This window comes from Lutzomyia longipalpis, chromosome 1 (assembly GCF_024334085.1).
Source record: "Lutzomyia longipalpis isolate SR_M1_2022 chromosome 1, ASM2433408v1".
Classification (NCBI taxonomy): Eukaryota; Metazoa; Arthropoda; class Insecta; order Diptera; family Psychodidae; genus Lutzomyia; species Lutzomyia longipalpis.
In genome coordinates, this window is record NC_074707.1 from 42238949 (window position 1) to 42257813 (window position 18865).

General features: G+C 35.6%; 2 protein-coding genes across 2 annotated transcripts in view; both read left to right on the forward strand.

Annotated features, from left to right (window-relative positions):
• The first annotated feature begins 4812 nt into the window (after positions 1-4812).
• LOC129787426 (choline O-acetyltransferase) overlaps positions 4813-18865 on the forward strand; it is a 34495-nt gene continuing 20442 nt past the window's right edge. Inside the window, exon 1 of the mRNA XM_055822998.1 lies at positions 4813-4961. The gene's annotated coding sequence lies outside the window, so the exon portion shown is untranslated. The remainder of the gene's footprint in view (positions 4962-18865) is intronic.
• Positions 10512-15025, forward strand: LOC129787420 (vesicular acetylcholine transporter). Its single transcript, XM_055822989.1, has one exon. It carries the CDS (start codon positions 10737-10739, stop codon positions 12471-12473), a length of 1737 nt encoding a protein of 578 aa, XP_055678964.1. The 5' UTR covers positions 10512-10736; the 3' UTR covers positions 12474-15025.

The following is an 18865-nucleotide window of genomic DNA, read 5'->3' on the forward strand; positions in this document are numbered from 1 at the left end:
GTTCAACGACCCCACCTTGGCGCTCTAAGGAAGCTCCAAGGTCTTGGCGGCCAGCAGGTTAAAGGATAAAATTAAATTAGGTTAAAAGGGTAGAAATAAGCACAATAATACATCAAATAAAAATTTTAAATTCAGGGTTCTCTTACTCTAATTGCATAAAAATATAAACAACATACATTCCGAGAAAAGTTTCAATTTCCAAAGAGGAATTCACAATTCGTGCTAAATAGTGCTAAAATGTGTAATTGCAGCATAATTTTATTCAGTGCAGTCACGGAAGAACAAATGGATTTGTCATGTATAGTAGAAATGGTGGAAATGCTATAAATGGTATTTAAGTATTAATATTTTAATTCTATAAATATTTTAATATCATTAGCCTTTGAATAAATTTAGACACGAAAAGGTTAAAGTACCTACTATTTTGTTTCAAATTCTCACACAAATAAAAGATTTTTAACAAAAAACTATTTTATTAGTTTTCTTGCTTTTCTTATTTTCAAGTTTACCGCTTTTGTCATTCAAAGCATTCAAACAATTCCGCTGAGGCTATGTAGAGATGTGCGGCAACATAATAGCAAAACAACCTACAAATACCCGATCTCTTTAGCGGTCCCATGATATAGATCTTAGTGGTGTGAATATGCCATCTTAAGCGATATATGTGTACCACATGGTAACTCTCTTATCTTTCATCTTAATATTCTGGATAATTACTATAAATTTTGATTTCTTCAGAGACTTTTCACATGGATATTTATGCCAAAATTTAATTCAATTTATGATGGCGATTTTTTTTTCAAGCTTATGCAACAGTGTTGTAATATGGGAAGTGCTTATGAAAAATAAAAATTATGAATGTCAAAAAAATATTACATCTGCTGACCAATACGTTTTTCACACTTTAATCACAAATGCATAAAAAAAAACATAAAAATTATGTTGAATTTTTGCCACAAATTTATTCGTAAAAAAGCTCGATAAATATTTAATAGTAATTTTTATGATACATAATTTTCAAAGAGACTTTTATATGAGCTTTTTAAATTCAAATGAATTCTGTGCACTTGCATTTTATGGATTTTTTAAAAAGCTATCAAAGCTTGTCTGAAAGTATATACTTGTGTCGTCGTTGTAGATAGTAAAAATGCGAAATTGAGAGAGCTGACCATCCTCCGTAATGCCGCTTCATAAATGTGAATTTTCTACTTTCCGGACTCCACATAGCCCGCAGCGGTTGGTCCAGAATGAACTTTACGGTGGTGTCGTTTCCCGTCTGGGGCGGATTATCCGTTGAAAGTACCATGGAGTGCACTTAAATTGTAGCAGTGTATACAACATTGATATCCATCAAGGATGTCATGTTTACAACCCTTCCAAGATAGATTGTACCACCATTTCCACATATAAATTCAACATATACTCCGCATTGCCACATAAAAGTTTCACTTTGTACATCCAATAGAACACCATCCATTTTTATTATGGCGACATTTTTGATTTCTACAATTTATTTCCCACCAACTGTTGTGTACAAAAGTTCCTCCTATAAATTAATTTTCACCACTCAACGGTCTCGCAGCAATGAAAATTTCTTAATTGATGCACATTTATCACAAAAGCACTGCATCAGTGCAATTTTTTTCTTGTCGCATGTACTTTCTAAAAGGTTATTTATTTCTTTTCTCGCTGTAGCACAGCTCAAACTTAACTCTGCTGAGAGAACTTGCCACATCCAAGCGGAGTTCTTATTATTCTGATTATGAAAAATAAATGAAAAGAATGAAGAGATTTTTCATAAATTGCACAGAAAGGAAGTTCTTTGTCTCTGTCTCTTAGAATTACCATCTCATGAGACTACATTAATAATTTTTCTTCATCTTATAATGCTCTCTAGGGTCTCTAGGGGATTGAATTGCTTTTTAAAAGGAAGTTGAATAGTAAAAAATATAAAATCTTGAAGCAAAAAAAAAATTTTTTTTCTTAAAGTTTGAGGCAAAATTTTTCAGGTTAAATATTTTTTTTTATTTATTTATTTGTTGTAACAATAGTGTCCCTCACTCTTCGTTTATTTAAGTATTCGGTTCTCCAAAAGTTGAAAAAATACTCCAAATTATTTTTCACAGTTTTGTCATTCAGAAAGGAGGATTGAGAATAATATACATACATAGTTTTAAACAATCTTTCACAAGTAACAAAAAATTCAGATTTTTTTCTTAAAACCGAGCCAGGGGGTATCCGACTCTGCCACTCGCGGTGCACTTGTTTGCCACTCTGCCACTTTTTTCGCCACTCTGCCACTCTTTTGCAATTTCTCTAGTGTAATTTGCCATTCTTGCCACTCGCAGTGCAGCCAAATCATGACTAAGTTACTCCCTGCACCGAGCAAAAATAACTTTTATTTGCACAGTTGTACTTTATTTGCAAATGATGTGTAGTGAGACTTTTTGTGCAATAAATTGGAATTTGCTGGTATTGACATTAGTGAGCCTTTCAGAAACTATTTCGAAACAGATATAAGCTAGTGAAATAATCCAAATGATCCAGTGTTGCAGGGAAATGAGTTTTGTATTTATGAAGTAAAATTTGGTAAAGTTCAAACAGCACGGAAGCATACACAGAGTATACAAGAGAAAAGTTATCAAAGAGTGATCAGATAAAATGTTAAAATTTATCAGCATCAATCCCATCAATACGAATCTCTATGTTAAATAAAAAGGCCAGTGCTAAAAGAAAAACTGTTGAATTTCGTTCTTGTAAAATGTTATTCAAGGCTAAAATTTCATTCGCAATCCTTCTTGAGGCCATAAAACCATGAAAAATATAAAATGTTAAACTTTTTTCGACTTTTGAACAACAAAAAAACCTCAAAAACGGACAGTAAGGGACCCAAGGGACCCTAATAATATATCAGAGAATTTTACATGTTCCGGAATTAATGTGAAAATTAAATGAAAATTTTCAATTACACAATATGGAAAATAATTTCCCATTTTACCATTAAAAATTACAAAGTTTCCATGCAAAATTGTTAGCCCCTAGGCAAAATACATTGGTGTGTAGAATATCCCATAGAGATATTATTCAGAATACATATTCCAGCTTGATTTCTCTCCCAAAAATATATATCGTGATATTCACCTCGTAGCTCTCTCGGAGGGATAGAAATACCCATATTTTTTCACAAGAGCCAAAAATCATTATTTCCGTGATATTCATGCATAATGAATTCGGTATGAAATCGATTTGTTATATTTCACCATCCGTTCCGACCCCGCGATGCCTCGGGAGGATTGGTTCACTTCCCTCAACAGAAAATCTTCATAAAGTATTTATTTGCGTTTAATGTGGAGAAAATCTGACTGTCAGTGAAGGAATATATGTATGTAATTCATTTTGTGGAGCATTTCGAGCATTTTATATTACATTCAGCAAATGAACAGAAAATGGAACTTATATACACATTATAAACCAAGAAATATATAACAAACAAATTAAACACTTAACCCCATAATAGAGCTTTATAATTTTGGGAATAGGATATTGTATTTCCGAGTTGGACGCCAAGAGCGTTTTATATGTTCCTCCAACTCAATAAATATGTATAGTTGTGTGAAAATAATTTATTCACAATGTTGGGGACGAAAATGAAACTTTTACATGAGGGTCCCACGTTCATGTGGAAAGGAAATCAGTAGGGGATAGTAGGGTAGGTACCTAAATATATTTGTGGGTGAGAATTTCGAGGGTTTTCCGTGGAAATGCAAAACTTCTGTCCAACTCACAATTACATTTACGTTGTGAAAATGTTACATAACGAGAAAAAACTTTTTTGTCGCCCTCTATGTGACTTTTCCAAGAATTTAATTCATTCTCTCCCCATGCTAAAAGGAAAGACGGCATGAAGAAGTCAGTGTGTGGAAAGTTTGGACAAGAAAGAAGTTAGATGAGTGGAAAAATATTGGTGTTTTGTATTTGAAGAATTGAGGTCAATTTGGCAAACACATTTTTCCCTCACACAGCCGTGCTGCTCTTTTTTGAGTGGGCGTCCTTACGTAGTCTCCTCAATATAGATTGTCTTTTGTTGGTATCTGTCGAAGGGATTTACACCAATTGATGCCTTCGGGGTGACAAAAGGGAGCCCCCTAAATTATCCCAATACATACACACGAAAACTCCTCCAAAAACTTCCCCTTTTGTTCGGGAAGAAAGAGGGAGTTGGAAAAGTCACGTAGTGACGTCACATGAAAAATCAACCAATGGATTTACGTACCGAGCAGCTAGGCACATGCGCTGTGTGGGCCTAAATAGGGGTAAGACTTTTGAGCGCAGGGGCCGCCGAGACGTGGCGGAGGTTTTCCACGAAGAGCCCGGCAGATCGAAGCTACATTTCAGCACAGCCAGGTCGAGAGGACCATTTGGTGCTGCAGGAAAGAGGAACACCAGCAGACACAGGACTTTTGGACGGGAGGCCCTCTTGCAAAACCCAGTCCGGAAGCTGGAGAGGTGCCACAACAACATAACCATCCCAGGACAACCACTGGAGGCCAACTGATCGGAATTGCCCAACATAGAAAAAACAAAAAAAAATCGTGTGAAAATTTTAGTGAATGAGTCACAAATGAAATCCAGGACATAGTTCAGTGCTAGAAGTTTCGCCAAAAAAAAGTTTAAAAAAAAAGTTACAAAAAAGTGATCTAAGAAAAAACCTTGATAGAAGCAAACTTGTGATAAAAAAAAGTGTCCAGGAGATTGCGAAATTAACCTTTTTTCACACGAATCGAGTTTGATTGCATAACACGGGACCGTGGCGTCTTCAGAAGGACCCAGCAGCGGAGATTCCGCCCTGTTATCAAAACTAGGTGGTGCCTTCTTTGGGGGGCCCAATTCCCCACAGCGGGTCGTCACAAATATCCGTGGATTCCTTGCGAATCGACTCACTGGGGCAATTCCCGATACAGGTGAGTGTTACGTAACATGGCCCAGGTGCGCCCATTTTCTTTTTTCTTGTATCAAAGTTTTCACAATTTTTTTTTACCTGAATTTTCTACACTTTTTCACGACAGTTCTCTACAATTTACTGAAAAATGTTTTATGAGTATAAATTGGAATTAATTACCAAATTTCGGTAATTTTAGTAATTTTGGTAATATTATGAAAAACTGTCTGATTATGATGGATTTTGTGGAATTAATCAAGTAGAATCCGTAGAATCAATCAAATAAAACTTTTTTTTTGTTACAAATAGTCACGAAAATATAGGTAGGTACTTACATAGAATAATTTGTGCTTGACACGAAAATTACCTTTTCAAAAAAGATTCGTGTTTTTGAATTAAACAAAAAATGATGAATTGGAAAAGGAAAAATAAAATACATATTTAGTAAGAATTATGTGTTTTAACTATTACATATTTTGTAAAAGTTAATATTTGCGTCTCGCCGACGGTGTTTTGATCAGAAATCCATAAGTTATTGTCTAAGAAAGCTCAGCAAAAATATTTTATTAAAGATTATTTTTAAAAAAATCAAATTATATTCTTTTTTTTTTAATTTTTAATTATCAAATTTTTTTTCTGCTCAAATTATACGATAATTAAAATTCTTTCTGTGATAATTTCCACATTATATTTTTAATTTTCTGAATATGTAGCTCTTAATTGATTTAGGAAGATTAACATAAACAATTAAATTACATAATGGCTGTTAAATTTAATAATAAAACTATAATTGTAAATTTAATTTACAAAGAACGTAAAGATCCTATTTCAATTAGATTTATTCAAAAGCTCTTTTATCATCGCCTAAAAAATGTAGAGAATTGCTCATAAAGTGTAGGTAGCGCAAATGTATTGCATCATAACCCTTTACCAATACTTTGACGAAGAAAATAAGAATGATGGGGACGAAATGAAAAACAGTGTAATCAAACACCATCTCCTGCAATAAAAAGAAAGCCACCAAGAAAACTCATTTAGCCCCTCTTATGGGATTAATTTATGACACAGGGTAGATTATTAATTTTATTTAATTGCCCCCTTTGGAAAAATATTTCGTGTAATGAACATTTCTAGGGGATTGACCGATCTGTCTAGAGGAGGTGACATTGATTGAATTTAATTGATGACATTAATCAAATTATCCAACACTGATAAATACCCTTAAATTCTCGTGTAATGAAATTTTCGTACAAAATAGTGAGTTAGGGTCATCAAAGAAGATAATAATTTGTGGCATTGGGGATGTTCTGTGTGCTCAATCTTCTCTCACCTTCTTTTGGATTCGTCTTTTTTTTGGCACAGTGTATGGGTGGAGATGGGGTTGATTTTTCGGAGGAGGGTAATTCTTTGTTTATCCATTCAATTTCGTACACCATCAAAGTTCCACCGTCGGTCCGGAAGACGCGCAGAAAGACAAACTTATCAACCCACCCGTAGCACACACACAGTGTCCTTCCCCTCATAGCACGCTTTCCACGTCTGAGGGATGATATTGTTTTTCGATTTAATATCATTCCTCTGCCACGGTGAATCACGATGAAGATGGTAATGTCTCGGCACTGTGTACATGGAATAATAATAAAAACCCACAGTAATTCGCCATGGTGAAGCCAAGTATGGGAGGGATGGAGAGGGAGTAAAAATAAACAACCTGCGTCGAAGGGAGGGTGAAAAAATTAAATTATGTATCTTTTCTGCTTTTCCCTCTTTTGCGACATCTCTCCGCACTCGTTAGACGCTGTAAAGAACATGGAATTCGTATTTTCATTTTATTGTTTCCTCCTCGGTGAAAATTTTCACATTGTCTCGAGTATCCGCGCCGATGTAGCGGCTTTTGTGATGAAAATCACCCTGCCGTACAAATCCACCCTGGGACCACCTTTACCCATGCAATTCTATACGAAAGCAAGTACAGTAGAGGCGTCTCCAGGGAATCCGAATAAACCTGAGGGTGGAAGATTAACATGAGATGTGCTTTTTGGTCTCCTGCTAAATTTTCGTACCAGCTGTCTCTAATTTACAACCCTTGTCCAAAAAGAAACGATGTTGTATTTTGAAGTTACTCTCATGGGAGTTTTCCCTCCGTGAAAATCCGTCGGCTGCCAGTTTCCTCTGCATTTAAACGTCAAATCATTGGATTCTTAATGCAATTTCAGAATTTTGATCCGGCAGTTGAATGTTTTTTTTCTTATATCGATATTTTGGCCGCTTATATGGAATCAATTTTAGACAGGGCAGATCTTTATACAAATATCTTGACAAACGTGACAAGCTACACCACGCCTACCAAAGCTTTTCCATATTTATGTATAAAATATTCAAGACTTTGAAATATGAATATTTCATTTTCTCTTGTTTCCACAAATACGATAGCAAAACTGCTATGTATATATAAATTATATATAGATACATAGATGCTATATATAAATAAGAAGAACATTCTACCTGTTATATTTGTCTTTCAACATGAATATTTAATATTTCTCATAAAGATTTTCCAAGAAATCATTAAAAGTATTTTTGCTACTTTGAATTGAATTTCACTTAAGAGAAATGAATCCTTATAAGCATTAAATTTATTTTTTAGGAAAACAATATGATATATTGAGTTTTAGATATTCTAGAATAATTCTAAAACAAATAATTTGAATTTATTTGGATCTTGTTTCTAATGGGAAATTTCGCAATTTAAATTTTTGCTTTTAAATTCTAAAATACAGGTAATATAGACATTTATAATGTAATTCTCTTCCTCAAAGTAAAATAATAAATATTTAAATCACTATAAAATATTCTTAAATGGAAAATTGATAAAATATAATTTTTGAAGCTCTCAATTTTTGTCATATTTCAAAAAATCCATCTGATGGATTTTAAAAATAAATATGGATCAGAATCCATGAATTCTAAAATTGGATTAGTGGCGGTGGAATTGAAATTTATCTACCCAAGGGGATGCAAGAAGAGTATATTTCCATGTTTTTCACAAATAGAATATGCCTGAATCTGTTTTCTCGTCAACCAGGAAAATGCAAAAATATATGTGTGTGGCTCCCCTTGAAAAGTCTATGAACCGTGAAAAATTTTTAGAGGGTGTGTAAAACGCATAAAATCGATACATGTGTCAAAGTTCCCCAGGGAATAGGTGCCGTCCTTTTCGTGTCTAATTACAAATTGGATGTCAGTGATTTGATCAATATTTTGAGTGCTCCATCTCGCAATCGTCGAGATGCCGTCGCCACGCATCAAATGGCATGGACGACGTAGAGGCCAAAAATAGAAAATAGAAATAGGATGACGAGGGTATGGATGGAAAAGGTAATTCCACCTCAAACGAAGCGTTTGCATTTGATTTGGGTTTAAGGTGCGTCTCACACACCCAGCCTTAGCACAAACATTGGGGTACAAATACACGACCCCTTAGCCTCTTCCCTGCTTTTCCATGATAGAAGAGAAATATATTTTCAGCCCTCATGGTAGTCAGTATATACCTCACTCGTTATTTAGCAACATTCGTGTGAATATTTTATAAGGTGCCAGACGGTGGATGAATGGACACAATTTCCATTTCACTGGATGTGTGTGTGTATGCCCCCTTAAACGAGGGGTTCTCTGGAAATCTCATTACTTATTCATATTTTTATTATAATTGAAAATTTTTCAACTTGCTCAATTAGGGGATGGGTTTACGATGCTACGGGAATGGGTGTCGCACATCGCTTGGCGTAATTTTTCGCATTTTTTTCTCTCTCTTAAATGAGGAATGGGAAATGTTGTGTTGTCGCTGCTTTAATTTTATTTTTATTCCTTTTCTCGAAGAAAGTATTCATATTCCCCGAAGAGTTTAGTCTTTTGTGAATGTCTGTGTAGGGTGAAACATGCTTTTTTTGATCGATCTTTTTCATCGCGTCTTACCCCCAGTGTAGACATTCAGGTAGGAACACCTTGGAAAAGCGATTTGCGTGACTCAAATCATTTGCGTGCTGAGAATTATATCCTTAGTAGTCCCTCTTAAAGCACAATCGAGGAATTCTTCCAATACACCCCCTTTCAGTGCTTTGTAGGTAGTTTCTGCATATATACAAGAAACCACCTTAACCTGCTTTGGCACCTGACATCGTCAATTATTCACTCGTCACAATGCAAAGTTATAGTAATCTTGATGATCTCTAATAGTGGAGCTCTCCCTTCGGTTCAAATACAATTTTTGTCAAGCATGAAAATAGCATGTTGCGTCGAAAAAAATGCATAATTGCTGCTTAGACTACTCCCCTGTATATGTATGTATATAACAATAGACACCAATAAAATACTTCCAATCCATTTAACACCCTTTCATCGGAGGATTCACAAGGGCAATCGTTCATTAATCCCCCACTTGTTCTTCCGGACCGCCACAACAAATTATCTGGCAGGAAGAAAGTGGAAGCCCTACAAAAAGAAACCAAGTTCATTTCACACGAAGGAGACTTTCTTCGTATTAAATTCCTTTTTTTCTCCCACAAGAAAATTGCGGTCACTTTGTCCCTTTAAAGCAATGGGGGGAGATTCATTCAATTGAGTAATATCCGTGCTTCGTCTCATGAACCACATAATGGTTATAATGCAATTCGTGGCAATGAAGAAGAGGGTGGCGACTACACAAAGTAAGGGGTTGATGGGGAATACAAATAAATAGCTGCAAAATCACCCTGAATCGTACAATTTAGAGAAAATGAGCTGAGATCATATGAAAAGAAAGCCATATGAATTTCCACTGTAATAAATTTCATCGTGGAAATCTCCCTCAATTTCCTTTTACAAAATGATAAAGAAAAAGGGGATTTATTGTTGGCGTACACATTGAGCATGATGGACATCCTTTTTGGGTAAAAGTTGCGGAGATTGAAGGATTAGTGAGACTTTAACACGACAAAAAACGCTTAGTTACGCTCCGTTGCAAAGAAACCTTATGAGAAAAAAAGACACAGACTTACAAAAGAAATCTTTGAAACTCACAACTTTGTAGAAGGTCCTCGAGAAAGCCACTAGATATTTCCTTATGATTGAAATGTGTGTTTTCTAGGGAGATCCTCAATGAAACACAATTAATTTGCCGGATAACCACAATTCTTTCAGGGTGATGCTTAACATTCAATAAATCTTTTCTATTTGTTATTGCTATTAAAGTAAAATTTACCAAAGTCACAATACCTAATATACTATGTAGGTGAGGGTGGAAATATAACGGCCGAAAGGCAATTCGGGAAAAGAACAAGAGAGAAAAAAAAGAGAAAATGAGGGCATCCTTAAACCACAGAAACAACATTTCAATCATAAATAATATCGCGTGTGCCGACTTGCTAATGAAGAGTTGAGGAACTCTTACAAACCTGGTCGATGCCTTCTCTTATCGATCACCTGACAATGCTTTTATTGTTTTTTGCCTCATGCCAAAAAAAGAAAATCCGAGAATAATTTTTTTTACTATAAAAAAAGACTAAAGTAAAAATATTGTTTCTGTGTGTTGAAGGTTGCCTTCTTGCGGAATGAAAGGTATCGGGCACGTCGATGAACATCTGTGGAGCCTGCAGCACTACTAACACCCCACCTGGCCATCATGTGTGGTTGACACGGACGCACACAGTGTCTGCCGACGGCGTCTTCGCAGCTAAAAGGACAAAGGCGTGAAAGGTAAAAGAGATTGTGAGTCACAACACAACCCAAAAAACTAGGCAGACCATAAAAAACCGCAGCTATGTCTTTCACCATACCCGTAATTAATCTGGAATTTAACGAAGTGAAGGAGATAGTATGGACGAAGATCCAGGAACCGGTGATGCAACGCCGGTTGATCCTGGTGATCGTCTCCATTGCCCTCCTTCTCGACAATATGCTCTACATGGTGATTGTGCCCATCATTCCGGACTACCTGAGGTACATTGGAGCATGGGGAACGGAAGAGCAGTACAATTATACGGACGACAAACCCCATCCACGCGATCATCACGGCCAGGACTCAGCAACGGGTGTGCTATTTGCATCAAAAGCAATTGTGCAGCTAATGGTGAATCCCTTTTCGGGCGCCATTATCGATCGCATCGGCTACGACATCCCCATGATGATCGGTCTTACGATCATGTTCCTCTCGACTGCGGTATTTGCGTGTGGTCGCAGCTACGGCGTACTCTTCTTTGCACGCTCCCTCCAGGGTGCAGGATCAGCATTTGCAGACACCTCCGGTCTCGCCATGATTGCTGATCGTTTCACGGAAGAGAATGAACGATCGCGCGCCTTGGGCATTGCGCTGGCCTTTATAAGCTTTGGGTGCCTGGTAGCGCCTCCATTTGGTGGGGCACTCTACCAATTTGCCGGCAAGGAGATGCCCTTTCTCATTCTCGCCTTCATCTCCCTCCTCGATGGCCTTATGCTCTTGCTAGTAATGAAGCCAATCAAGGAACAACTGGCCGAGAGGCAAAACGAACGATCACCCACAATACCTATCTGGCGCCTCATGATGGATCCCTACATTGCCGTATGTGCAGGAGCTCTAATGATGAGTAATGTTGCACTAGCCTTCCTCGAACCAACTATATCACTCTGGATGGAGGATAATCTCACAACGGAAAACTGGAAGATTGGCATGATCTGGCTACCAGCATTCTTTCCACACGTTTTCGGTGTGGTAATCACTGTGAAAATGGCTCGTAAATACCCACAGCATCAGTGGTTGATGGCAGCAGGAGGTCTGGCTCTTGAAGGCTTATGTTGTTTCCTCATACCCCTATCCTCCTCCTATAAAATGCTAATGATCCCAATCTGTGGCATTTGCTTCGGAATCGCGCTCATCGATACAGCCTTGCTACCAACACTTGGCTACCTCGTAGATGTGCGATACGTTTCCGTCTATGGAAGTATCTACGCTATTGCTGATATATCGTACTCACTGGCCTACGCTGTAGGACCTATAATAGCAGGTGGAATTGTGGAGGTGATCGGATTTACGGCACTTAATATTCTGATTGCATTCTCAAACCTCCTCTACGCACCTGTTCTAACATATCTCAAGCACATCTACGACTTCAAGCCATTCCAGAGTGAGGCAAATATTCTAATGGGTGATCCACCAACCAAAGAGTACCAAACGTACACGATGCACGATCAGAGGCCTGTAGATGGAGACTACAAGAATCACCTGGAGTATGGGCGTTTTGAGGAGCAACAAGGGGAGCAAGAGACTAATATTGATGAGGGGCAGAATGGATATGTAGCACAAGGAGGGTATCAGCAGGGCTATGATCAGGGTTACGACCAACAGGGCTATCAACCTGGATACCAAGAGCAGGGCGGTGTGTACCAGCAGCAGCAGCAGCAGCAGCAACCGCGACATTTACCACAGCAACCTGTAGCCAATCCCTTCAGACAGGGTGAACAAGCCCCTCCAGAACCACAAGCATCTGGGAGACCCGTGAATCCCTTCCGCCAGGGTTACTAAATTACCCCGACACCTCCCACTCGTTATCGTTTATGTTATCCTATTCTTGTTGCAGAAATTATCGGACTATTGAAGAATTATATTGCATGCCCCTCGACGTTGCAATCAACTCGATGCATTTGTTACTATCACGAATGTTATTCACAAAAGTATTGATTGGACTGCATTGTTCAGAACCTTATATCCACCATAGTATAATAGCCCTGAAATATACCATTAATTTATAGTCCCGAAACATTGATATAATTTAACAAAACAACCCTATCTTTAACACTCCCTGTTAGATAAATATTATATACTATTATGAAGAACAAATTGCACACGTTTAATTAAAAAGAAGAAACAAAAGGAAAAAGGCGTATTATACCGAAAGCTACAATTATTATACATACATATCCAGATGAAAAAATTATATTATGCAATTATCTATATATATACAACAAAAAAGAAGAATATTTGCTATTATAGATGTACTATGTATAGAGAGAAATTATATAAAATGCTGTTGTAAATATTTTACAGTGACTTGGACATATTTTGGTGCAGAGTTTATATTTGAGGGTTTTACGTGTGCTCTTAAAAGAAAAAAAATTGAATTGGATCGGATAACTAAGGGTGATTATGCGGAAAGTTCCTCTGCAGACATTTTTCAATTTTTCCACCACATCCAATTCAAATTAATGGAAATTTATGAACATTTTACGCCTCCTCGCCCACTTCTTTTTTTCCCCATTAGCGTAGCTGTAGATGTATTAAAAAAGAAAGAAAAAACTTCTCTTAGGGGTAAGAAGTCAATTGGTTCGCGAGGATATTGCGAGGCTCCGAAGCAACATCAATATCGCATACATATCAATATAAGTTTGCACGTCTCTTGGGTGTTGCCGAGGAGTAGGTGGCACGGTAGGTCTTTACATCCTATCCCACCGTACTCGCAGCTCGTCCGTTGACATTTTTGTTTTGATTATTTTAATTTTAACGTGGAAAGGGCTCTAAAGGAAAAAAGAATCTCCGATAGAATAAAGTCCTGCCCACTAGTTTTTAACATTAAGACACAACCAAGGTAACGATACATATCAGAGTCATGTGACTCGCCTGATTTTTACCGAAGTGATATTATTCAGGACACTTGGTCTAAAATATCACGGCCACAGTGTCCTATATACATACATATATTAAACTTTATAAAGATATATTACTTTAAAAAATATGTAAGGTAGCTTAAGGATAAATTAAGGATATTAACACATCACTGAGACATGCATTACGTGTAAAGAAATAAAATTAAGGAATGTCATAATCAATTGAATGTGGGATAGAAAGTCTAGAAAATGTACGTAATAGTTGGATGAATGATTAAGCACAAAAGTTAATTGACGTCTCGCCTGATTTGAAAAATAAAACAAGACTTTTTTTAAAGTTTGGAATAATGTAAAATTAAAATGTTAAATATTAATGTAAAAACAAAGTTATTTTTAAACAACTATTGATTCAAATTATTGTTGATTTTTTTTTAAATTAATTTTAAAAACAGAAAATCACATTTTTCCTCAATTTTCTCTATTTTTTAACAACTAACTTTTGTGCTTAAGGAAATAAGAAAATAATCATCACATCAAATCATATTAAAAAAATTATCAATTAACCATATAATATAAAATATATATAGCAATTAGATAGCCGAGGAATCCCAAGAAGTCATCTTGATTTTCTTTGTGTTTTCCAGCCAAGATGGCATCTCTTGTAAAAGTAGACCCAATGCAGTGGTACACAATATTTAAGGTCCTTAAGGGTTGGGTGAACCCAAGTTATACATCGAATAGCAAGGGTAGGAACCTAATTTATTTAAAAAAATAAATAAATAAAAATTCACACAAAATAAAATCAGAGACCACACCAAAATTGTGAAGCCAGCATAAAGAAAATTTTGAGTTTCCAATGCGAATATATTTCTCTTATGAAGAAATATATAGGAACCATACACCCTGTCCCGTAACCTAACGAAGCAATACAAAATTGAATTTTAATTATATAAATTACTATCATGTAAGGCATATACATATAATAGGTATGTATATAATAAATGAAATAAAAATCTCTAATGAATATTAGTTGATACTTATATTGATAATCGATTAAACTGATTATTCATAATTATATATCAAAGTTAAGACGTATATGGAAGAATGTAGGAAAGAAGTTGAAAATGAAAATATATAATTTGTAGATATGCTAGACGCTAAAAAAGAAAAACATTGAAAATATGTAAAGATCAGAAGCGTTCTGGGACTCACACTAATCGTCACAATTATCACATAGGTTCAATTATTGGGTGTAAAAACCAACAAAAAAACAAAATGACATGCTAAAGTCAGTAAAGAAGCACTAGAAATGGTAACTCGTAAATCAGAGTGATGAGGGTATGAAAAAAAAATCTTATGTACAATAAAGCATCATCCCTCGTGCGTGTAAAGAGAAAAAAAACATAAACCAATGTATAGAAGTAGTTGAGAGAGAAAGAATCCTAGGATAATACCATAAGGAAATTATTAACGTGAAGAAGAAAATTCAACAAATTGTATATAAATTGTGAATGAGAAGGAAATGCTACACGTTTTTTTCTGTTTATTATTTTATTCTCTCGGCAATATTCTAGTCTTGTTTGGGTAGAGAGATGGACAACATTGAAATGAAGGTGCGGTATAGAGCATTGAGTGAGATTTTGTTAGGCAAAAAATCGATAAAGTAAAGCTTCTTTTTTTCATTTTCCTTCGCAGCAGCAACCTTCCATTTGAAATATTTACTCGAAAAAAAAACGAGAGAAAAAAGCTAGACCATAGGGTTGGTATTGTACATACCATGGAATGGGCTTAAGTGGATAGGCGGCGAATGATAAATAAAACTGCTCTCTTGTAGGATATATATAATTTAATATGTAAAATGTAGGTGTAAAGTATTAAAAGTGAAAATATTCCACCGTTTCATGAATATCCCAAAAGGAAATTTTATCTCTGCGTTACTCCCCTCCAAAAAAATGTATATCATAGCAAATAATCTCGAAGGTGTTTATTATCTTTTCAGTTCAACATCCCCTTGGTTTTAATACTTCTTGTAAATAAAATTGCTCTCTTTAAGAAAAAAAAAACAAGAGAGGGGATATCCTGGTGAGAATACCAAGGGTGTGTTCTCCCAAGAAATCTCTCTATTTTCCACCTTAAATTTTAAGGTTGGAAAATGAAGAGACTATGGTGCCGGCATGTGTAATATAGGTTAAAAAAGAAAAATATACAATAGGCAGTAAATAGGACTATTGCGCCTCCAATTGACAGAGGAATAGGACCTTGAAAGAATGAAAAAGTATATAACTAAAATTAAAAAATCTTAATGTAGACAATTAATTGGTAATCAGGAGGGCTTTTATTGATTTTCCAGTGTTAGCATACGAGATAAAACTAACCATCAGAGAAATAGGGTTGATTCATAAAGTAAGCTTTTGTCAGCCGAGCTTTTATTTATTTGAAGGCTCTGGGCGTGGCTATAATTACACCTAGTGTTACATTTTGATTGATTTAACTAGCATACCGTATTTAATTAGTTACGGACGACTACTTCTCATTATTTTTTACACTCCTTTGAAACAAATCAAACAAAAAAAAAACAATTATTTACAAAAAGAATTATAAAAATGTTTAAATATATTGCTGACATTTTATTTTCTCTTGTGAATCATCCTTAAAAAAATGATGTGACTGTAAATTAAAGAAGAAAAAAAATTAAGAAAATTATAAATTGTACCCCAAATGAGCAGCATTAAATAAATTACATTTAAAAATATAGACTAACAAAATAAAAAGTAATATTCTTGTTGATGTAGTATTGTGAAGATATTTGATTATATTTAAAAATGCATTATACCATAAAATAATATATAATTTTTCCTTTGAAAAAAAAAATATAGCAAAAACACATGAAAATTGTAAAAGAAAAAATATTTTATGATTTCGTTCTCGTTGATAAGTTTAATGAATGTAAAAGAATTCACACAAAAAAGTGAAGGAAGAAAAAATTGTGTATGCTACCTTTGAAAAAACCCTATAAACTTATAACAATTACAATTAAACTCTTGATTGTTATCCGAAAAAAAAAGAAATGTGGTTATCATTTTGAAGAGGCTTTCTCCCCCTTTTTTGTGGATTTATTTAGCTATATCTTTCGCAGAGGCAAAGTGCTAATAGTCCCCCGTTTATTGCGCTACCCTCGCACAGTAACATCCATCGACATCATAATACCCTGAAAAATGCGATGTTGTGTACCAACCCCTCGTGCAATATTATGAGAAAATATTGTCAACCATCATTGTATACACAAATACGTTATTTTCTCACCATAACGCTATTATTGCGAGATGTGTACAATTTCCATCTTTTCGATGACAAAACATTCACCCCTCCATTTATGCTATGCTTATACCCCGTCCACACCCCCGAACTACAAGGGGAAATTTTATGATAAATTGCTGGGGAGAATCTCCGAGCATCTCTCATTTGCCTTATGCAGCTATAGCCAATTTTGAGAAATCTTCATTAAATTTTTTTTTGCTACTCCCATCCCCACAACATTGTTTCTGCGCCCTGCATGAAGAACTCTCGGATGAATCCTAGAAAATTCCCATGACGTGATGGAATCAGATGAGAAACGAACGAGAAGAATTTAAATGCCAATAAATCCTCCGGAGCCCTGCAGATTGCCAAGTTGGCGGAAGAAGTTGCGGAGGGTTGGTGTGGTGGGATGAATTTACTGGTAATGGGTTTCTTTTCCCTCATCATTCGATCTTGTTCCACCCTCGACATGTGTGTAGGGAAGTTTGCACGAAACTTTCCGTATCGGCAGTAACATGAGAAATTGGACTGGAAAGGAGAAAAGAAAGGTCTTCACGTATAAGGGGTGAGCAACTACACGAATTTTATGCACGTGGAAGCTGTGAGATGTTATTAATCTTCATTTGAAAGTGCAGCATAAAACGTCTAGTTTAATATTTGCAATGATTCTTTATTCTTGTGTTATCTATTATAATTATTTTTCATATGAAGAGCTACAACAACGCAAAAGAACTTACCAGATAATCAATGTTGGTCAATGGTATAAAAGTTATGCTTCAAGGTTCTTCAGTAACTTTCAAAAAATATTTTTTTTTTCCAATCAATCTCTTTAAATTCCCAACTTTTCGTTACGTACACCATTAATCATAAAAACTCTTTCACAATCAATCAGGATAAAAATTTGCAGAAATTTGTCAATTGATTGGCAAAGATATGGGGGGCATATGCAATGTGGGAGGATTTGCAGATGCGAAGAAACAACAAAGGTGTGGAAATTGACAAGCATTAATCATAATTTTCCATCATCGGAATGGGATTTCCTGCGAGGGTGAATAGAAGAGGAAGTATTGAGAGAATTTCTTTTATGCAGCATGACCTCGCCGAGAGTACAAAAGGACCCTCTACATTTCGCCCCTTTCTGCCTAAGGGATGATTGTGTCTGGTGCTTTATTAACAAAAACCCATTGAGGAGTACAATTCATGTGCCACACTTACATTATTTACTCGTTTTATCACGTCCGGTGTGCTATAAAGTGCATGAAACCACCCTCAATTTTCCCTCCCTTCGGCCTTCTTTTTCTATACATTATCTCCAACGCATATAGAAGGGGGATGAAGAGACCTGCGTATATATTTTCCAGCAAAGTGCATATTTTCCCTAAGCAAGGCTCAATGGAAAAAGGGTGAGCCCTATGCTCAGGGAAAGAGAGAAATTTCTATGATGTGGGGTGAATTTGCATTCGTGTCTGAGGTCGACAACTTGCCGGTGTTGGAGGGAAATTTTGTGGGTTGACGAGATCTGCACTAACGATATTACCATACCAAATTGGACTAATACACTCACTTTCATATGGAAATATTTGACATAAAAGAGGGTGATTTTAATGAGACACGCTACAATTCAAAACTTTCTAACGCGCCTCTTGCTTTTTCCCCGGGAAAACTTTGCTTTGGATTTTTCTCCTTATGATAAGGGGGTACTTGAGTTCTTTATTTTAGACATTTTCTCTTTTTAGCTAACAACGTAATCAACATAATGTATTTTGCATCAAAAATGTGCAGAAAAAATCTCAAATTTAAATTGAAATCATCTCAATATTAGACTAAATTTTATCTTAAAATTAAAGAAAAGGTTGTTCTAGGAAAATGATCAACATTAAATTAAATTGTAGCTATCCTTTGTTAATATTTCACCATATTGTAGTTACCAATTAGTTAAATTATTCCGAAAATTAAACTTTGACCAATTTTGTGTAACCAGGTCAAGCAGATAAAATATAATTAATATTTTTCCAG

Bases quoted from the DNA above. Each gene is read 5' to 3' on its own strand.
- LOC129787420 (XM_055822989.1), top strand. From the start codon at position 10,737: ATGTCTTTCACCATACCCGTAATTAATCTGGAATTTAACGAAGTGAAG.